This window comes from Phoxinus phoxinus (genome assembly GCF_949152265.1).
Source record: "Phoxinus phoxinus genome assembly, chromosome: 20".
NCBI classification, from domain to species: Eukaryota; Metazoa; Chordata; class Actinopteri; order Cypriniformes; family Leuciscidae; genus Phoxinus; species Phoxinus phoxinus.
The window spans coordinates 5,863,466-5,886,529 of record NC_136895.1 but is presented as its reverse complement, the minus strand read 5'-3'; the positions used below and the strand labels follow the sequence as shown (position 1 = coordinate 5,886,529).

Sequence of the window (23,064 nt, the reverse complement as noted above, 5' to 3'; positions counted from 1 at the left end):
TACAAGAGCATGGTCGATTAAGAGAGGTTGATGATGTCTGGGATCTGTTGCAAGGCCCCAAAAAAGAGCAGCAGAACATTTTCTTTCTATAATGAAGATTTCTGCAGTTATGACAGAATTTTATACAATCTTTTATCTCCAAAAGACCAGGATGCAGCATTCTCCGAAACAAGAGAACTGGAAGGTCGGTGTCCTCCAGACTCCCTAAAATGAGATGCTAGGACAATTACAAGGAAATATAAATGATATAAGACTATCTTTCCGGAACTGGGCCAATTTTCCTGAAGTCAAAGTCCAATGTATCACCACCCACACTGCAGAGACATACGGGAAATAAAACCTTTCCTTTTAGGGGATATACTGAAGTATGGGAGGAAAAAAGTGTGACTAAACGCTTCCTCCTGTCAGTTTAGTTTAGGTTGGTGGAACGCTTCTGACCACATACCATTAAATACAGTCAGTGTCTATAGAAAGCACCTCAGGATATACAGTATATGAAGATGGTTGCGTGTTTATTTTTCAAGGAAAACTAAGAAAATTTCACTCGCTGTGTCCGAATATGCCTACTTCCATACTAGTAGGTCAAAAAAACTTATAGGAGACGAGCAGAATGACCAAACTCACAGTATTAATAAAAGTAAAGCAAGTAAAAAAGCACCTGGATGACCAGTGAGATTCTGAAGTGCGCATTCAATGGACACTTTACCATCCCATGAGGCCACAAGAGAGGATTTGTGAATGGAGGTGGCGAGACACCTGACACGGTAGGTCACATGACAATGACAACATGGGGGATGTAGCATATGATCGATGCCGTTTTTAATACAGTAATATGTGTTTACCAGTATAATAAGTGTTAATATGCTCCTTACTCCAGACAGTTGGTGGTTCTTCAACTAAGTACCACCTTAAAATATTTGAGCTGTATTGACAATGCAGTGGACGGTCTTATGAAATTGTCAGTCTGAGGGAAAATTAGCAAAACATTGCGACCCTCGTAATGTATGTACATTAAAGCTGCTTATTATAGACCACTGATATATTGGGTCTTCAGGTGTATATACACTGTATATGCAATGTGTAAAACTCATTGATTTATGTTTAAAAAAGCCTAGTATGAAGTGTTTTAAAGCTTATCCACTTACACATCTAAAATCTCAATAAATGGTCACCATTTGCTTTTTACATTTTAACCACCTTTTTTGTCTCAGTTTAATTTTAGATCCTGCAATTGGCAGGCATGAATTTAAGTTGTGCTTTTTAAAATCGAGCAGCATGTATTCCCAAAAGTATTTAGCGGACCAACATCAAACAAACAAAAAACATAGGCTACTGTATAGCATATTATAGACTCACTCACAGCAATAAAAACACAGAATCTCATGTTCAACATATATATTTTATTGTAATGACTGAATTCTGTCATGTAAAACATCCCTCAAGAGGCCATGATAGGTCAAGTGGAGGAAACAACATAAAAAAAGGAAAAGAAGTGGGCATTTCGAGTGGGTCCTGGCCATGCTGTGAACACCTCCAGTCAAAACACCGCCTGTGAGGAAGAGCGAGATCAGGATATTATCAGTTTTCAAAATGTAATACATTTATTGTCATTGTGTAGTTATACAACGAAATTTAGTCTCTCAAAAGTGCACACACCCCCATACTAAAAATATAAACTAATGTAAACAAATGGTACAGAATGCTAATTATAAAAAAAATGTAATATATGTACACTACTTCTAAGATCAATTAAAGACAGAAATATTTAAAAATAGAATTGAGAAGTTATAATTTTAAGAAATTATTATGAAGAGATTCTAATTTAAACCATTAGTTTGAGAATCAATCAGCATAGACAAAAAAGAGTGAATATGAATATGCAGGTGAAAATCGAAAAATTTGAATATTTATTTCAGTAATTCAACTTAAAAGGTGAAACTAATATATTATATAGACTCATTACATGCAAAGTGAGATATTTCAAGCCTTTATTTGTTAGTATTTTGATGATTATGGCTTACAGATTATGAAAAACTTTTCACAATATTCTAATTTTGAATTTGGGGTTTTCATAATCTGTAAGCCATAATCATCAACATTATAACAAATAAAGGCTTGAAATATCTCACTTTGCATGTAATGAGTCTATATAATATATTAGTTTCACCTTTTAAGTTGAATTACTAAAAATGAACTTTTGCATGATATTCAAATAAATTGCGACAGCCTTTTGTAGATGTGAAGTATGTGTGTTTGAAGATCTGAAGAGTGTGAAGCTTCTCTCATTGCTTACATTCCTCAGGAAGTGAAGGCTTTGAACCGCACGCAGAGAATAAAAGCCTCTAGATTTACACACGGCACCATCTAAGGCCAAAGCATCTGGGGATGTGGCCGTGGAGCGTGAGTGAGGGGTGGCAGTGTGCAGGTGTGTGGGGGAAACTGCACTGAGGTCACAAGTTTGGCCAGAGGAAGTACCTGTGAGGCTTCACTCGTCGATGTACTCGAAGGGCTCCGGGGCCTCGGGCTCCTGCTCCTCCTCCTCGATCTTGGGGCCGTGAGCAGAAACGGGCTCCACCAGCTCCTCCTCTTCCTCACTGGTGTCTTTCAAGATGATGATGCCACCTGTGTGTAACTGGGGGCGACAGAGAGGATTACTATACTGTGTGTGATGGTAGTTGTCTAGAAGTCATATTTAGTGGGAAATGCAGAATGACTTCCTGCTAAAGCACATCTGTGACCCTGCCTGGATCATACATCGTATGGGTCAAAATGATCCATTTTTCTTTTATGGCAAAAATCATGAGGATATTAAGTAAAGATCATGATCCATGAAGATATTTTGTCAATTTCCTACCGTAAATATATAAAACATGTATTTGTGTGAGTGAATGCAGCACAATCGTGAACATAAATGCACAACTTTAAAGGAGATTTTCTCAATGTTTTCATTTTTTTGCACCCTCAGATTCCAGATTAACAATAGTTCGGCCAAATATTGTCATATTCTAACAAACCATACATCTTCCGAAAGCTGAATAAATAAGCTTTCCATTAATGTATAAATCTCAATTTTAAAAAAAATTGACCCATGTGACTGGTTTTGGGGTCCAGGGTCACATATTTGCGTTTTTGAAGTCTCCTAAAATCCAAAAAGATAAAACAATTGCACACCGAGTCTGAAGTTCACGTCCGAATCTTTTGCACGTTAAAAAATAAATACGACCTCAGGTTGTGTCAGTCACGTTTACACACCGCTTTAGAAACTTTCGTCCGCCATAAAACAATTCGGATCGGGTTTAATTTTCTGTTTTCCGCTTCCGTAGCAAGAAGAGGAGTTTTGACAATTCAGAGCCACCGTACAAGCAAAAGCAAATCCAGAACTGTTTCAGGATCAGTTTCAGGCCTTGTTTTTAATATCTGGCTCCAGTATCGCTAGCAAAGCATCAAACTGAGCCACTGATTCCTGAAGTAAACTCTGAAACTCTCGGGATAATCCCACAGCGAACTCTCCTCCCTCTTTTTAGGATGATGAATACAAAAAAAGGTGCAAGGACCTTTAGACCCATAATCACACACTGTTGGTCCGTTGGCCAGAGGAGAAGTGAGCGACTGAGTCTGGTTTCTCCCGAGCTTTATTCTCCATTCAGTCCCTGATGGGGTTTGGGTTCCTGACACTGTCACCTTTATCTTTTGTCTTGCTTAGTTGGGGACATTTAATATTCAACAATATTATTGATCTGCCTGCATTGACACCATTATATGAGAACTGAACATCACGGTTTCTCCAGAGCAGCTATATATATATAAAAATATAATTGAACTAAATTAACTTCTCTACAACAAAAATGAACCATCACTGAACTAACTTAAAGGATAATTTCGGTATTTAACACTTTGAGTCTATTTTCTAGTTTGGTTTGGATGAACTAGAGTGGTGGACACAGACATTTTGACGATGGGTCCTGTCTGTGCACATGTCCTTAAAACAACCCTTAACGTTCGTTTTCAAAACTGTGCAACTCACCGAGTGGTTAGTGGTGTTCGTTGATGATTATAAACAAATATATTATCGGCGCAATGTATGATTTCAATCCGCGTTATTTGCTATAGTGGAACTATTTTTTCAGATACCCCACAACCGCGTATAAACTCCCGCTCGATATTTGAGTCTGAAGCGTTGGCACACTCCCGACCACTTGATGGCGACAACCACAGGTTCGAAACGGTATCCTCGACCGTCAAACTCAAAATCAAGCGGGTCCTCCAGAATCCAGCTTTCATAGTCCATTTTAGATGCAAGGATATTGTGTTTGTGTATTTCGCTACTCCGGGAGCACAGTTGCTCTGCTCACGCTAGCCTTCTGGGAGACGGAGAACCGAGCGAAAAGACTACAACCAAATGTAAACGGCCCCCTTTGCGTTAGCGCAGTAATATCAACGAGCAATGAGTCCTCCAACAGAAATCAATGGGATTTTACAAAATGCCAAATAAAACACGACAGAAACTATTTCGCTACGCTACTTGTTTTGGAACATCAACGAACACCACTAACCACTCGGTGAGTTGCAGAGTTTTGAAAACGAACGTTAAGGGTTGTTTTAAGGACATGTGTGCACAGACAGGACCCATCGTCAAAATGTCTGTGTCCCAGGGGCGGATCTAGGGGGTGGCCAGGGGTGGCCGTGGCCACCCTTTGCCTAAGCTTGGCCACCCCTTTGGCCACCCCTCTCACAACTGTTGTTTATGTCTCTTTTTTTATTGTCAAGAATTATGTTTTTTAAACGCAGAACCGTCTCTTTAAGACCACAAAAAACAAAAACAAAACAAAAACGTGAGACGCGCACTCTAACTGCACCTCAGCGCCAGCGCAAGTCAAACGAGTGCGGAAATGTGCAGGTGCCGAACGAGCTTCAGCAGAACAACAGACAGTGATATACGCATAGTAAATATAGAGTCAATGTTTCTCAACTGGTGGGTGTAGATCATTCTGATAAATGATCTGTACAGAAGAACAATATAATTTGTGTATTATTAACATGTTACTTTAAATGTGCTGGGCTCTTTAAGAACGTCTGTTTCCCCCCCACAGTGATGCACATGTACGATATACACACACGTATGTGGGCAGTGGAATATACGGGATCGTGTTGACAAGTAGAGCTGTTAATAAAAAGCATTATATTCGCATATGGCAGTGGCTGTGTAATTCATCGGAAATACAACAGTGGGTTGCAAGACCGTCACTAGTGTGCAGTCAAAGAAACAACAAGCGCGCGTTGTCCTACATCAGTTGGCTATCTTCGGTAAGATGAGAAGTTGTCAGGCCAAATGTCAGTAAAACTAACTTTCCTGTCCTGTCAGCCGTTGTACTGTGCTTGCGGTGCGCAAATGTCTTGACGTCAATTGACTCGTGAAATAATCAAAAAGGCGATTAGAGCTGTGTCAAAACTGCATCCATGCATCATATATTTGTTATGCGTCACATCTGTCTGTAATAATAATAATAATCTGCTATGTGAGAACACAATATAAGGCACAAACTGATGTCGTTTTTAAATGTAGCCTACAAATAAATGTGAGCACTGTGCATTTGCTACTAGCTGGTGTTAATTTGTAAAGAGGACAAAAATGGATAATTTTTAAACCCATAAAATAACTAATTTTACATTCTGGCATTTATGTGCTGTTGACTTCCGCCTTGTTCACATTCTTGCACATGGGGATTCAAAAGAGACATTTTGTTTTCCTTTTTAATTTAGGTAGCCTATGATAGAACTGTTGCAATTATTTATTTTGACAACTAATATAGAAAAGTTAAACATGCAGTGTTAACTTTTTCAGTTGCAACTTTTTTTTGACAAACTCAGAATTGGTTGAAGAATTCAATGATTATATAAAATTCACTGAAGGTTGATTAATCTTTGAGCTACAGTAGTTATCTGAATGTCTCATTCATGACGGTGCAACAATGTAGAACAAGCTATTGGGGGTTTTGAGAACCAGAAGCAAGCTAACTGAGCAAGTTGAACTTTAGGTAGGCTATAGTGTGTGCCCCTTTATTAATATGCCTGGAGGTGGTGAATAATAATAATAATAATAAAAGATAAAAATTCACTCAGTATTCCATGATTCCTAATTCACTACTATCTCAATTACAATTAAGTATAAATTAACTATTCAGTTGTGTAGGCACTAAAACAGTCCAATACTTATAGTCAAACTCATTTTTAAATTAAAATAATAAAAATGTCTGTGCCACCCCAGACTGGTTGCTGGCCCTTGCCTGGCCACCCCCATGTAAAAATCCTGGCTCCGCCACTGCTGTGTCCACCACTCTAGATCATCCAAACCAAACTAAAAAATAGACTCAAAGTGCTAAATACCGGCCTGTATTGTGAAGCCGCTTTGAAACGGCCTGTATTGTGAAGCTGATTTGAAACGGCCTGTATTGTGAAGCTGATTTGAAACGGCCTGTATTGTGAAGCTGATTTGAAACGGCCTGTATTGTGAAGCTGATTTGAAACGGCCTGTATTGTGAAGCTGATTTGAAACGGCCTGTATTGTGAAGCGGATTTGAAACGGCCTGTATTGTGAAGCGGATTTGAAACGGCCTGTATTGTGAAGCTGATTTGAAACGGCCTGTATTGTGAAGCTGATTTGAAACGGCCTGTATTGTGAAGCTGATTTGAAACGGCCTGTATTGTGAAGCGGATTTGAAACGGCCTGTATTGTGAAGCGGATTTGAAACGGCCTGTATTGTGAAGCCGCTTTGAAACGGCCTGTATTGTGAAGCTGATTTGAAACGGCCTGTATTGTGAAGCCGCTTTGAAACGGCCTGTGTTGTGAAGCTGCTTTGAAACGGCCTGTGTTGTGAAGCTGCTTTGAAACGGCCTGTGTTGTGAAGCTGCTTTGAAACGGCCTGTATTGTGAAGCCGCTTTGAAACGGCCTGTGTTGTGAAGCTGCTGGACTCACGGGTTTGAAGGGCTGGTATCTGCAGTCGGGCATGGTGAGGACCTTCAGCTGGGCCGGCATCGCACGCGCTGGGTTCTCCAGCATCTGGAAGCTTGGCTCTGGCTCTTTCTTCTTCTCTTTCTCTTTCTCCTTCTCTTTCTCCTTTTCTTTTTCCTTCTCTTTCTCCTTCTCCTTCTCCTTCTCCTCGTCTTTCTTCTCCTTCTCGGCCTCTGCTTGCGTTTCCTGCATCAGATAAAGTGTTTGGTGGTACATGTCACTTAACTAAAGGTTTCGGGAAGTGCTTTGCAAAAGGTCTAGATCTGTTAGACGTTCATACCACTTCCATCTTTTCCTCCTCTTTCTCTTTCTTCTCCTTTTCCTTCTCCTTCTTCTTGGCTTTAGCCGTGATGGACAGAACGGCGGTGGAAACCTGACAGAAGAGACAAAATAAGCCATTAGATCTGGATCTTGTTGAGATGTGTCATGTCCGGTGTGCGAGTTCTCGGGTGAGACAGACCTTCTCCTTCTCCTTCTCCTTCGGGACTTCCAGGGGTGGAGGATAGGCGAAGGTGGAGGGTTTGCAGTTGGAGCGATACTGCACCTTCGGCATCTGTTGATAGGACAGAATTTAATCATTAGAAACTGAAAAGTACTGATTTTAATTGTACTACTGACTACTATTGCGCTGTTAGCATAGAAACATGTTTACTTCAAACTCTGAAATACATTCTGATGCAAGTGCTTTAGTTTGAGAAGTGCTTTTTGTATGACGCCAGAAGTTGGTGCCCCTGTACATCCTTCCCCGAGGGTCACATGTGAGGTTCACTGACAGTTAGGGCACTGACCATGTAGACGAAAGCAAGAAAGTTCACTAGGGTTTAAACAAAGCTTTGTTCGAGATAGTGATGGGTCATTCGTGAACATTGTGTCTGTCACCGTGACAAATGAATGAAAGACTTAGAAGGTAATTATGTTCCCTGTAAATCATTTTTGACTATTATAATGATTTCTTAATTCAGAATATGATCAAGATTGCGTAGGTGGAAGTGTTCAGGGAATATGGCTATCAAAAGTATAACATTTAAAGCCACTTAAAAGAATGAAATGACTCAAAGATTTGTTCATTTTCAGCTTTCACTACTTCTGCCAATGTGCAACCCTGCTTCTGGAGGGCCTGGAAGTTTATAGTACTCCTGAAGACCTTGATTGGCTGGTTTTAAGTGTGTTTAACTGGTGTTGGAGCTGAACTCTGCAGGTCAGTGGCAGAAGAGGATTGGACACCGCAGAGCGAACCACAACACCAATGCTACAACTTCTGCTAACTCTTCTAGCATGGATTAATGGTTTGGCTCCTTACTGGATAGATGGGGATTTTAGCTTTTGTCATACTAAGGCCGCGTGTCCACCTTAGCGTTTTTAGCCAGCTGAAAAAACCTAGCTGTGGGCGCTTGAGAGCGTTTTGAGATCTTAAATTCAAAGAACCTTACATTTTTAGAAACTTAGATTTTGGAATTTTAGAACATTGTGCTTTTAGAACCTTCGTTTTTTTCCAGTTGAGACGCTTTGCTTTGATACGGAATATCTGCGGAAGTGTTACTAGTATCTAATTTCACAGATAGTTTGTTTCTGTGTTGTTTCTATATAAAATGTCAATACAATGTGAAGTATTTGCTCTGGCTCTTGTTTTAAATGATTTTGTTCTGTTATTATGTTTGTTGTCCTCCGTTGACGTTGTACAAGCAGAATGTGGCGGTTGGTCGGTGTGGTACTAGTCCCGCCCCTCCTCCACTGTAATTGGACGGCTGGGTAAAAAGTGAGTGATGAGCGCTGCGTTTTACCCAAAGTTGAAGATTCTTCAACTCTCAGAGACCAGTAAAAAAACAGCGAGTGCTCAGCGTGAAATAGACACTCAGCTCCTCATTACGCTCCTGCCGTTTTAAAAACGCAGTGCTCCCATTGAAAACAATTGGAATAATACTCCAGACGCGCGAAAAATACGCTTTGATGGACACAGTGGGACCACGTTTCTGTGACATCACATTTTGCAGTATGTCAGGTTGGACATTTCTGCTTACCTTCAGGTCCTTGTTGAGGCCGATGATGGCTGTGGGTATGAAGGCCAAGGAGAGGAAGTGAGAGAGCGGGAACCAGAACCAGAACTGGGTGAAGACCAGCAGACCCACCACAGACGGCATGTGTGTGTGGCCTGTGCGAGACTGCAGAGAGATCGTCACGTTACGCCCACCTGAGAACAATCAGAAAGAGAAGACGTGTTATAGTGCTCCTCAACCAGCCTCTTGCCTCTAAAGATTTGGTCACATTAATGACATTTCGGCAAAACCAGTCCATTGTCAGTAGTGTAGCAATGCATGAAGCACCGTGCGGTGAATTTGACCAACCTGAGCACGAGTGAAATCTAATCTTTTGCCCTCACACTTAACTCCCGATCATGCAATTAGCTATTGAAATAACTGTATTTCGCCCATGACATTTCGTCAAGCAATGTTAAATGTGACCACTCCTTAAAGGTATTGTAGGTAGGATTTATATAAAAACTTTTTACCAAATTTGATTAAACTTTCTATATATATCAATGCATAATTAAAATGTAAGTACTCTGATAAAAAGAGTATAAAAATCGAGTGACTCTAGACCGTTTAATCTTCATTAAACACAGCTCATTATTTCCATTTGGGACGAATCACAGGATTGGCTAGCGCGACTGTCACTCTCCGTCGCCATGACTACCACCGCTATTACTGGCTCTGCCCACGTGCGCGCAGTCGCGCACCCGTTTTTAGGTGGGAGTGAATGGAATTAATGAGCTGTGTTTATTGAAGATTAAATACACTAGAGTCACTCGTTTTTTTTATACTCTCTATTTCAGAGTACTTGCATTTTAATTATGCATTGGTATATAAAGACAGTTTAAACAAATTTGAATAAAAGTTTTTTTTAGACAATTCTGTCCTACCCTACCTTTAAGTTGCCGGTTCTTACCCAGAGTAAGTGATAGCGGCTACGTTTATATGCAGCCAAATAATCCGTTAGTAATCGATCTGACGGCTCAATCGGACTGAAAAGAGTTAATGATTGAAAACCGAATTGAAAACCGAAACTGAAATGACAGCGCATTTCTAAAGACGTTGAAATAGCGTAATGATGTACGACACGCTGAACAAGCTGTTGAATAAAGTGTCACGTCATCCTAAAATTCTCCTTTCACAGCGTCTGTGAAGTGGAGCAGGACAACGGCCCACCAGTCCTGGTTTCAGATTCTCATCCACAGACGACTTTATTACTGCGTGATAAATATAAGCAGCACGACACCGTTCATATGCTCTTTGTCACCAAATTATGACCAGAAATGGATAAATGTTAAGCTGTTTAAAACAAATAAAGAACTGAATGCACAAACAGCATGGACTCTATTTCCACGTCAAAAAATATATTCCAAACTGAAGCTTGAGACATATAAACGCGCACATCAACCCGCGCACATGTTTAGCGTTCATATAAACGATACGTTCAGATTCATCAATCTGAATGAATTCAGTGAAACATAAGTTGTGCATGTAAACATAGCCACTGTGGACCAGACTTTATACTGATATTTAAAAGAACAGGTCTGGCTAAACGGGACTGAACTCTTGGATTCTGGATTGCACATCATTAGGCCCCGATCACAACAAATTCGCTTTTCAGGTTCGAAAACGCAAGGCGCACAGCACTGGCCAATCACACAGAACGAGCAGTGAGCTGTGTTTTTTGTTGCTAGGCAACCACGTCAAGTAAACGTCAAATCAGCTTTTTATTTACTTTATTTAATACTTTATTTATCTGTGATCAGGGCCTTACTCTATATTTAAAAGTTGCAATAGCCACACATGCAAGGCTGAAAGGAGAAGGGCATAGGTGTGGACATCGTGATTAACAACTGGCGCTTCAGATGTCCTTTCCTGCACATGGAGCCGATGCAGAACTGGGCTTTTTAATATGAGAATAAAGGTCAAGGCCAAAGACGACTCCACCCTCAAACTGCCCGAGCGGACAATAACGGGAGTGAGGGATGAGTGCCAGGACGGGAAGAGGTGTGCACACGTCCATGATGCATTTATAAAGAAGATGAATGGGGAGAGGGAATGGTATCATCAGTTTAAAGCATCGATTTGGCTCAGGATGAAAGGCAACGCAGACAATAGCTTACTTTTGTCACAGCCCGTTAAATTATTAGACTGCAAGTTTCCTGTTGGCATCTACTGTAATTGCCTAGAGAAATTATGGCCTGTATTGTTTATTTTGACCGCAGTGACTTACATCATGTGTGACAACCAAAAACCCAAGTGTTCAAACTCTCGGCCAAACCAGGCCATGAATCAAGACTTCAAAATGTCACCGGGGGTCATAATTTCAACAGACATTGCAATTTGCAGTCACACTTTAGTTTAAGGTCCAATTCTCACTATTAACTAACTATGACTTTTGCCCCAATAAACTACTAATAACTGCTTATTAATAGTTAGTAAGGTAGTTGTAGGGATGTAGAATATGATCATGCAGAATAAGGCATTAAAATGTGCTTTAAAAGTACTAATAAAAAGCCAATATCATAGTAATATGCATCTAGCAGCTAGTTAATAGTGAGAATTGTACCCTAAACTAAAGTCTTAACCAATGTATACATTGCAAACTTTAATTTAGCTATCAATTTTATTGATTATTGGAGTACTGTGGCATTAGCTTAGCAACGTTAACATCAAACACCAACATTTGTGCTATGTGTATTTTTATGCGTGATGTTAGCTTAGCAACATGCTGATGTCCAACTTCAATGAAGTATTGAGGCATGGACCCCTGACTGAAACCTTCAAATTCCCAATTTATGTGCTGTAGTGGTAATAAATAGATCATTAAGATGCAACATCGTCTCAGTGTGTCCTTATTCACCAACCGTGGGCAAAAACACTGAGATATTCTCCTAAATGTGCGCTAACCTGTATTGGGTTGGTATACAAGCTGATATTTGGGAAGCTGGGGACAAGAGCATCTTGAAGGTCAAAGCATTCTTTCAATATTAATAGGCAATCCCCCTTGGGAATGAGTGAATGATTGATTGTAAAGTCATGAAGACGTGGCGCTATCTGGTTTCTAATGCCACATTCTTGTCACGATCCTATCAGTACTTTATCTCAGGACTTGCCTGCCTTGACATGCATACAAAGGTTTGTTTTCACCCTCGCATTTTGCACTGAACACCCAACCATCGAGCCATTTGAGACAAGACTCTACAAAGCACATTAACCCAGAAAGTGAAAAATGACAAATAGACAATCTACAGTGTTCCCACACCTTGGTTAACTTCAAATTCAAGGGAATTAAGGACTTTCCAGGTCCAATACCCTCAAATTCAAGGACATTAAGGACTTTCCAGGTCCAATACCCTCAAATTCAAGGACATTAAGGACTTTCCAGGTCCAATACCCTCAAATTCAAGGACTTAATGTGGGGACACATTTGTTCTGTTCAACATCAAACGTTGAGGTACCAGCGTAGTAGTTTTGTGCGCGCGTGAACGTCATGGAAACGTACAACACAAAACACCTCACGCGGGAGACACAACGTAACGCGTAAATGCGCGCAACTAACGCAAATCAAGCAAACTAGTATTCATTGGCCACGAAGTGTTGGCGAAATAACACTCTGGAATAATATGGATTTTTTTCCAGAAAATTGCTTGCACAAAATAAATTCAAGCACTTTCAAGGACCTGTATCTATGTATGTTTATTTTCCAAAACTTTCCAGAGCCTTGAAAAAAAAAAAAATTCCGATTCACAAACCTTTAAAGGTCCGGTTCTTCGTGATCCCATTTTGTTAACTTTAGCTAGTGTGTAATGTTGCTGTTAGAGCATAAATAATACCTGTAAAATGATAAAGCTCAAAGTTCAATGCCAAGCAAGATATTTGATTTAACAGAAGTCCCCCTTTCAAAGCCTACAGCGAACGGCCGGTTCGGACTACATCTCTACTTCCTGCTTTAATGACGTCACTAGGACAGTTTTTTGACTAACCTCCGCACACAGGAATACACAAAAAAAGGGGCGTGGTCTTGTTGCGCTCCTACAGAGAAGAGGAAGAGTTGCGTTTGTAGAGTGTGTGTCCTCATATCGTCGAGACGCTGTTATTTTCATCCCGGAGTCAAATCACTTTTGTTTGGCCATGTTAACAATAACACTGAGCGCATGCATCTCCAATATAGTAAAAGGCGTGACCTTTCCGGGCAACGTGCGCTAAGCTGCTGTCCAATCACAACACAGGAACCGCTGGCACAATCAGAACTCGTTACGTATTTCTGAAGGAGTGACTTCATAGAACAAGGAAGTAATCAGCCCGTTTTTAGGACAGTGAAAACAGCGGTATACAGATAAGTACATTTTGTGAAAAATACTGTTTTTTTACACGCAAAACATGAACACATTATATTGCACACTGTAAACACAATCAAAGCTTCAAAAACACAGGAAAAACGGGACCTTCAAGGATTTCAAGGACCCGTGGGAACCCTATTCAAACCCTGTTTAAAAGGAGAATCTCAGAAGTCATTTGACCTCAAAATCAAAAGAAATGAAAAGTAAATCTCGTTTAAAGATTCACTTTTTTTGTATTGACTGTGTATTGCATTTCTCCACATTTGGCACTGACCTGCATCCAGGATGCCTTGAGCCAGAATGGCCCCAAATTTGGCCATCACATCATCATGCTTGTCGTTGATCACTTTTGAGTAGAGCTGCCGGAACTGGTTCACCTGTGGAAACAAGAGCGATGAACAGCTGATCTCTGATACGACTTCTGTGGACGGACACAGGCGCTTTTACATTAAATAATTAGCGAGAACAGGAAACAATATACCAGCAAATCTCAAAGTGAAATCAAAACTGACCACATTTACTTTCTAAATAAACAGCTCTGGTCTTATGCCGCATTCATGACTTGTTATAATTACTGTAATTAAAAGATGATATCTCAGGGATTCGACTTCGTTCCCGTCCTCTGACTCAGATATGATTAGCTTCTATGCAACGCTCAAGGATTCAAGTGCGAAATTACTTCATTCGCTTTGCAAAATATTGAAGGCATATCTGAATTCAGAGGCATACACACGGTTAAGTCTGTTGTAATTCATAATCTGCTTTCTTTCCCCGAAGTTTAAGGCCAGGCACATAAAACGTGGCTAGCGTGAATCAAAGTGTGCCCGTAAGGGATATTTAACAAACGATTGCCTTTACTACAACTCCAGCTCTTTATTACTCCATAAAACAGGGATTTTCAAATCAATTTCACTTTCATCTGGCCATTAAATTTGCAGCCCAGTATTAATCATGTGGTAAACCTGAGGGAAAATCACCCCAAGAAACAGGCAAATGTACCGTGACAACACAACCACACTGTAGAAACGATTGGACGAAGTCTGAAATTATAAAAGGCCAATATTTATGACTTTAGGTGTGTACTAGCATCTATAATAAACAGAAAAATGACAGACTATAGTTCATTTTCAGTCTGTGTAGTCTCTAAAGCCCACATCATTTCAACCAACTTCCTCTAGATAATATACATCCATCCATTTATTTATTGGAAAATCATTGGTCCAACACATTTATATATTAGCATTAGCTGTGATTTTGTAGCTTTAACACACTTTGCTGTAAGGCAAGGACTAAAAAAATTGGCATGACGAGGTGTAACCACAGCATTATCATGTATACAGATTACGTTTACTAATCCCATGAGCCAAATAATTAACCCCAACCACCCAAAACCACACACTCCCCTTACCTTTGGACAGGTGACCTCCGACTGCTGGATCATGATCAGAGCAGAGGCGATCAGAGCGCCCTGTCTGACGTAATTCACCGGGTCATTGGTCATGGGCTCCAGCAGATTGATTGCTTCCTGTTGAAGGAAATCACCATTAAATGATAAATATTCAATATGCTTATGGAAAAGCAGAAGCATGTATTGACACAGCATTCTGAATAGTTAAACCTAAACCACAAATCCATCAGATTCCCAAGCATCTAATTATCGTTGAGAATTTTTGGTATCATAATATGGTAAGCTGAGGTGAAGTATAGATCCTAATTTACCTAATGATACACTAACCTCAGAGCCTTCCATCCCATTCTCTCAGAATGGTTCAGTTGGGTTTGTTTAATACGTTATTTAGTGTCACATTTGATCTTCAGGTCGAAAGCCAAACCTATCAAGCACTTTTTAAATTACGACTGCACTCAAGACAGTCCAAAATAGCACATTTGGCTCATAGATAACTAAAAGCTTAAGTATCATTACACAACATACAGTATCCCATCGATATACATATTTGTGCAATTGCGTCAGAAGTTGTTTGGAACGATTCAGACTAAATAAAGCAGTCGTTACCTGCAGCCCAAGACAGATGGAGCCAAAAAAGGATTGAAACAACTCCAGAAATTATAACGCAGTAAAAATAACCAGGTGTATAAATTACAAATCGAAGCAGGATTTGTGACCCATTTAAAAGGCCTGATAGGTTTGAAAGTGTGGGAGAACTTGGCTCGTACGCCAGTCCGATTTCCCAGCATCGCCATGACTGTATTAGGGCGCCTGAGAGGGATTTGGATTAGAGTTATTGTTATAAGTCAAGTGGTCAAGACCAATCTTCATGTTGCCTTTTCCAGCTCAGCCAACGAGGGAGTTGAGCGGTCAATGGCAAGAGCATTGTCCAAGGTATCCGCTAGAATCTCATCTCCACTCAAGTAGTAAATGTGCCATCTGTGACTCTTCCACTGGTAATGCAATTAGTCGCAGAACCAACCCAAGCGTGTACAAGACTCCGTAACCTCACTCAGGATTGCTGTAAGAGAGCTCAAGCATCTCTCTCGGGTCTCGACAGACCTTGCTCAGCTGTCTCACAGACTTAAGAACTTTTTTTTAGCCGTCTAACCTTTAACATTCACATCTGAGCTCCAGACTGTGATTAAATGGTCACAAATGCAACAACAACAAAAATAGTGATAGGTGCATTCAAACTTTTCAGATTTATGAATCTGCCGCGACGCAAGTGTTTTTTGCTAGTTTCAGCCCGACGCAGTTATCATTTTCACGTCCTGCGCCACACTGTTTAAATAGCAAATACATTTGCGCCCATCTGTGTGCCCACGGGCTGCTGGTCTGCAAACGAGGGGTGTTCAGGCGCATTGTTGGTGCGTTGCTATTTTGAGGCAACCGAAATAGACTGAGCCATTGACCGACTGAGCCATTGACCAACTGAAACCTGGTCTAAAGTCAATGGCGCAATATTTTTTTTGTTTTTTAAAGAGCGTGTTAGTAATTAGCGCCTATAGGCGGGTCCACAACGCGTACACTCTGCTTATTAAACACACAGGGACGCACAGCAGCACACAAACATGCCAAATATTTAAAATAAACAGATTACAATGTAAAATATTACTATTGTGTACATAAAGATATGGTGGAATCCGGCTTGTCCCGTAGATGATCTGCTTGTGCACTTTAACCTCGCGCACGAGCAGATCCGTTTGCGCTCTGGAGACGCGTTCAGTTTTTCCGCTATCAAATTCCGTCATGTAAATAGCAAATCCGCCATGTCGTAAGCTCAACTGGCATTTAAAGGGAATGGGAGATGAGACTGATTGGTTTAACGCACATAAATCCCAAAACACACCCATTACTCATTAAGAGAATAGGGACAACCCTTTTGGAGCATGCGCATGGCGCGCCAACCATTTTTCCCGCCGTTAAACTAGCTAAACTAGTGGATTCGGACACGTCCTAAGTGAGCTTTAGACCATGCGCTTAGATCGTTAAAATAGGGCCCTATGTGAGTTTGTGTTAAATACATAGGCCTATTACCAGGGCTTGACATGAACACCCGCAAACCCACCAAATACTGGTGTATCTCAGTGATGGTGTGTAACGCAGTCACTCCTACAAGCCACGTTAGCGGGTTCAATTTTGAATAATATACATTTTTCAATTGTAGTCTTTTTAAAAAGGCATCTGAAATAAAAACCAAATACAATCTAGTGTTGTCAAATATATAGATTTTGTTGATGCATATCGATACTGAAATATCTGAAACTCTTCCGCAGGATACACAATACAAGCTCCTCTTTCTCACAAACCTGAGTCCCTTTTACTCAAGTCAAGTCATCTTCATTTATATAGCGCTTTTAACAATGTAGATTGTTTCAAAGCGGCTTTTCAGAGATAAACGTATAATTTAAGGTAACAGATTGTTTTGTCTTTATAGCGGTTCTTGAATAATGTTATTTTCCAGCTAAAGTTAGTTTTGATTGATTCACTTCCATCACAACGATCATTAGTTATTAAATTAGGGTCCGCTAAGACGACACCGTTCTCTCTACACAAACTTTAAACGCAAACCTGTGAGAAATGCTGATGGCGCTCACGTGCGCATTAATTAATTCTATAGTTATGTGTGTTTGAATATATGTGTGCATGTTTGTAATTCCCTACAAACCAAGTCTTAACAAACTACTTGTCTGGGCGTGAAAATTTTTAGACAGAATTTATCATCACTTCGGGGTAGATACGCAAAACCGAAATTATCCCGACAACGCTTTATCTGTAGAGTGAGACTCACTCATTTAATTTGTTCCGGATCAATATTGTTGGTGTTACAGGGCTTGAAGTTCGGCGTGGGATTGTGCAAATTAAGCATATTTTTACTCATTCCCGCAGACTTTGTGTATATCGGCTATATAAAACAATATAACGGGTCCGTATGTCAGGTCTTAAAGTGACAGCAGCCTAATATACCGGCTGCCAAATTATGAGATAATATTAAATATATATATATATGCCAGTTTTTCCCCATGGTATCGATGTCAAAATTGTGGCCAGTGGAAATGCTGAGTGGCTTTGTAAAACCACAAGCCATAGTGGCTGGTGAGCAAAACAGTGAATGTCAAGCCCTGCCTATTACATCATATTGCACAGCCTCATTAATACCGAAACCGACAGTAAGAATGCCGGTCCAGTACCTTGTTTCCGGTGCCAGCACAGCAGATGCCCAGAGCCATTGCAGCGCCGCAGCGGACGTGAGGGTTGTAGCTCTCGGACAGCAGGGAGACCACACTGGGACATTGTTCTGGAGTCCTGTAGACACAAATAGAAAAAAGAAAAAAACACACTTGAAGGAAAGACCATCAATTTTTCAAAACGGTTTATTTTCTCTGACAGTAACACTTTGGATCGGGTGCAGGAATGCGAGGCTTTAGTTCTTTGTTCAAAGTTTGTGCTCAGGAACTCTTTAACTGGTGCACAGGCTTTCAGTCAAATTGTCGTTCGTAACACAAACGATGCTGACTTGATAAAACAGTGCAGGAGAGTTATTTCGGTTTCCATTACTCAAGTGTATTTGAAGTATAGATGTGTGGTTACTTTGAAAAAGACCATAAAATGATGGGAATGTTAGGCCAATTGTGAGAAACATTTTTAGTAGAAGCAGAAAATGGACTTTCCCATTTCTGTGAAAAATTTGTAACAAGGAGATTCAATTGGTTAAAAGAACAGTTAAGCTACTCTTGTGAAAAACAAAATACACTTGTCACAACAACTACACAGTCAACAGTGTCAAGGTATTTTTTTTTAGGCTACATATATTTTTTTATGATGTTAATGCATATTTAAAGTCAGATTTCGTCACACACTGAACTTCAAACTCATGTTTGCTTTCATGATGAGAAAATACTTGCCATTATTTCCCCCCTTCATTTTCATTTAGGCTTTTTATCCGTGAAACACTTCCTGCGAGCGCCTCTGCTTAAGACTGCAGAGATGCTATTCTCAAACAGCCTGAAGGACTAAATGCTCAACTAGTTATAAAATAATCAAATAACAGCCTCATTTTCCTCAAATCCTCAGAGACTCCGTTATGCCAACACTCACATTAAAAGTCAATGAAAGAGGAAACGTATTATATTGAAGAGAATTAGTTTACAATGAAACTATTTGCAATTTACATGAAAAAAAACAAGAATAAATCAAATTATAATGTAAAACTGTCATCTTAGGGAGGCACAGATAACCAATTGGAGATTTCAAGTTATATAATTACATACATATATATATATATTAGGGGTGGAGCCGAACCCGAATACGGTATTCGGAAAGGCACAAATAACGTGTTTTTTACAAATACTTATTTTCGAACAAATACTTTAAAAAATATTTGTATTCGGGAATAGGAAAAACTTTATATCAAAAAGCTGCGTTTCCTCATGAGACCGCAGTGCATGCCCGGATGAGTGAGTGAGTAATGGACACAGGCTGCTCCACACAGCAACAGAGCGCTCGGCTGAGCGAAAAAACACTTAACTCCATCACTATTTTTGTTGAATAGATTTTTGTACCTTAACTGGGTTCCTGAGGAAGTTTATAACTTTCGAGAAGCGGAGTTTGATCGGGAGATTATTCCATTGCGCTGCATTATTGGCGTCTGCAGTCGGTGCTCTCGTGTTCGCTCTGTTTACGTAACGTCAGCTGTTTAGCGTGGTAATTTAGACAATAGGCTGTTTACAGAGTACCGTTAACGTTCAGTTAAAAAGGTTAAAAATGGTTGTGTAGTTTTGTCGAATTGTATGCACGTGTGGGAGTTATATGGTACGTTTAAGTTACTCTGTCTTTTGCAGACAGCAAGATGTAGGCTTCATAATGTTCACAATGGTATTTTATTAGTTGTTGGTTTAACCATGGATGAGGTAATGGCTGTTATGTTATTTTCTTTTCAATTACGTTCCTTGTTTCATTGCTGGATTTATGGAAAAACATCAACCAATATTGCATATCCATAATTATTATAATGGATGTAATTAAAGAATACTTACACTATAACGTAAATTAGAAGTGTAACGCAAATTTTATTTTTTACGCCTATTTTGAATTTTACTCGAATACAAATACAAATACTTTTCCCCCCTCAACAAATACAAATACAGATACAAATATCAGCTGCTTTGCACACCCCTAATATATATATATAGCTTAACTGTTCTAATATATATATTATATATATATAATATATATATATATATATATATATATATATATACACACACCTTCAAGATAACGCTGTAAGGCATTCACAATGCACAATGAAAAGATGAGTAACTTTATTGTCTATGGGTATCATACTAATCTGTCAATGTAGATATTTTGATTGGCTGACACCAATATGCTAACAGATATATTGCGCAATACCGGGTTAACTTAAAATACGCTGACTGACAATTATAGTTCAGTTTAGGTCCAGACCAGAGTAGCCAAGAAACAGTCTTATAGAATAATCTGGTCTGTAGTAACGGACAGCACGTCCAGTTGAGACAACTGCTCAAACCCTTCCCGTGGGAAGCTAATCCACAGTTTAGCACTCGCATACGAATGCCACTAGCAATAAAAAAGGATTTGACTTAATCTTTCATCAGGCTGGAATTAACGTGTTGCGCTGGATATCAAGGGTTCTGCCAAACTTGGCAGGCTGGGAAACAGTTTCAATGTTGATGAAGTTGGGAACCTTCTGTACAAATACACAGCTTAGCCAAAGTCTTATGCCTATTCACAAACATTTAGATCATCTAATCCCGACTAGTCATTTGGGCTTAGAAGCTTCAGTCTCAGATTCAGACTGAAGATTCATTTGTTTACAAAAAATGTTCACTCAGAAATCTAGATTTGCCTTCAAGACGTTATGGTCTTGAAGCCATTTACAAAAAAACAACATTTGCTTAGCAGAAGCTTATTTTAACTGGTGGATATCACTATCCCAAGCCTGATCCTTTATTTACGTCAGGTGTCATACAGTAGGTGGCGCTATGCACATTAAAGTGGGTTTGCCAATCGCCATTAAGAGGAAAAGTAGTTCAAATGTGCGTCCGTAACGACCGAGAACCAATGAGGTTTGATTTAGCGCATCACACAAGCACGGTTGAACTTTAGCATATTTGATGCGCAGTTTGTAACGAATCACTCGAAAGTCGTTTAGTTACGATTTACTTTTACTTGCCGTCGGACTATCTGAGACGCTGTTGCCATAACACATTGCTATAGGTTCAGACATGAGTTTATGCTTTCTAACTTTAAAGCCACTTTTTTTTCTTATTATTGCAATTATTCTGCTTAAATTGAACAGTAGTCCCGTAACTTTATTAGTTAGGCTAGTAGTTTTTGCTGTGGTATCGGTGTTGGGTGTAATGCATTGCTAAGTACTCAATTACTGTAATTCAATTACTTCTCCCTTCATTTCTTAATTTTTCTGTTATTTAATTAGTTTCTTCTGATGTAAATGCATTTCACACACACACACACACACACACTAAACCATTAGTTTGAGAATCATTTAGCATAGAGAAAAAAGACTGAATATGAATTCAGTATACAGGTATAAAAATTAGAATATGGTGCAAAAGTTCATTTATTTCAGTAATTCAACTTAAAGGTGAAACTGATATATTATATAGACTCATCACATGCAAAGTGAGATATTTCAAGCCTTTATTTGCTATAATTTTGATGAAAACCTTTTCACAATATTCTAATTTTGAATTTGGGGTAAGCTGTAAGCCATAATCCTCTAAATGATAGCAAATAAAGGCTTGAAATATCTCACTTTGCATGTAATGAGTCTATATAATATATTAGTTAGACATTTTTGGAGTTTCACCTGTATATATGTATATAAAATATATGTATGTGTCAAAATATATGTAAAATTCCTTCATAAAAACTGCTTTGTCTTACTTGGAAAACACAATCAGCCTTAACAGACTTTAAAATCTCCAGCTAAAAGCTCCCTCCTAAATTTGTTTTGTCTGATTTAAGTTTTTTTTCCTTAAGTTTTCTAAACAAAAGACGGAGCATGACACACTCCAGGAGTCAGAGGCGTACATGGCTCAAGAGTTTCTCTTTGCCAGACGCTATCCAACCAAACAAGAGAGAGAGAGAGAGATCTGTACAACAGCCCTTGTTCCATTCAAAAGTATTTCTTTACTAGTTTATCATCAAAGTAAAGAATTCAGGTTTATGAGCCCTTCATCTTTTTCCTTTAAACAAGCATTTAAAGACATTTTAGCATTAAGTTTCCATACACACACACACAAAATACAAAGATTTTCAACTGAAAAATCTCTCATGATATTAAAACTATTTGATCTAATCAATGGCTTAGACAATACAGAACATGTCTTCAAAACCAACTTCAAGCATTAATGTGGATGTATGAATTTCAAAAGAAGTATAACGGGAGCTGATAAACAATGCAAAGCAGCCAACAAGTGTCAAGTACACAAAAATGATATGATCGATAAGTAAATGGCAACATGTTTTATTAACTCAACTTAATTTTTTGTTACACTTCTTTTTTCTTTTTTTTTACTCGATTTTAAGTCGGTTTAAAAAAAATATAAAGAACTGATTTTATTTTTTTATTTTTTTTTGTCTAAGTGTCAGTAGTTGAGATTTATCTACAGTGTAAAAACACCTTTAATAGTTTAAAAGCATCCCAAGATGCACCTCATGAAGCAGCACCAGAATGAGCCTCAGGAATTCATGGTCACTTACATAATTCTCATATTTACATTTATGCTATTTCAAATTTTGACTTTACTTTTAGTCATAAGTAGGTGTGTTTAAACCTTTGACTGGTAATATGTGTAGCAAACACAGACACACACACAGTTTTTCACAGATTTCAATAACCAGCTTGAACCTCAACTTCACCGTGTAAGGTGGGACACAGATGTGCCGAGACACATGCAGAAAACACTGGTAACGGGAGGGGGAAGCTGGACGAAGCTTTTCTCCAACGAGAAAAAAAGTCATTTAATGCAAAAGTGGGAGTCAAGTCCTCAATCCATCTTAAAATATGACAGATCAGCCCCTTAGTATTCATAGGGTGTTCAATGACAATCCCTCCAACCTGGATTTATGGACACCTGAAGATTATTATCTTGGTGCTTTCAAGGTTCAAGTATGGAGAGATACTCAATGAGCTTCAGATTTTATTTTCTAAAAAAAAAAACAGCAAAAAA

At 39.2% G+C, this 23,064-nt stretch overlaps 1 protein-coding gene across 1 annotated transcript in view; it reads right to left on the bottom strand.

The window, feature by feature from the left end:
* Positions 1 to 1,385: 1,385 nt before the first annotated feature.
* psmd1 (proteasome 26S subunit, non-ATPase 1) overlaps positions 1,386 to 23,064 on the bottom strand; it is a 56,790-nt gene continuing 35,111 nt past the window's right edge. Inside the window, exons 18-26 of the mRNA XM_079594080.1 lie at positions 18,022 to 18,136; positions 14,789 to 14,905; positions 13,655 to 13,757; positions 9,029 to 9,198; positions 7,471 to 7,563; positions 7,291 to 7,383; positions 6,975 to 7,196; positions 2,476 to 2,632; positions 1,386 to 1,549 (exon numbers count right to left, since the gene is read on the bottom strand). Of these exons, the coding sequence (XP_079450206.1) occupies positions 2,486 to 2,632; positions 6,975 to 7,196; positions 7,291 to 7,383; positions 7,471 to 7,563; positions 9,029 to 9,198; positions 13,655 to 13,757; positions 14,789 to 14,905; positions 18,022 to 18,136 (1,060 nt within the window). The 3' untranslated portion in view covers positions 1,386 to 1,549; positions 2,476 to 2,485. The remainder of the gene's footprint in view (positions 1,550 to 2,475; positions 2,633 to 6,974; positions 7,197 to 7,290; positions 7,384 to 7,470; positions 7,564 to 9,028; positions 9,199 to 13,654; positions 13,758 to 14,788; positions 14,906 to 18,021; positions 18,137 to 23,064) is intronic.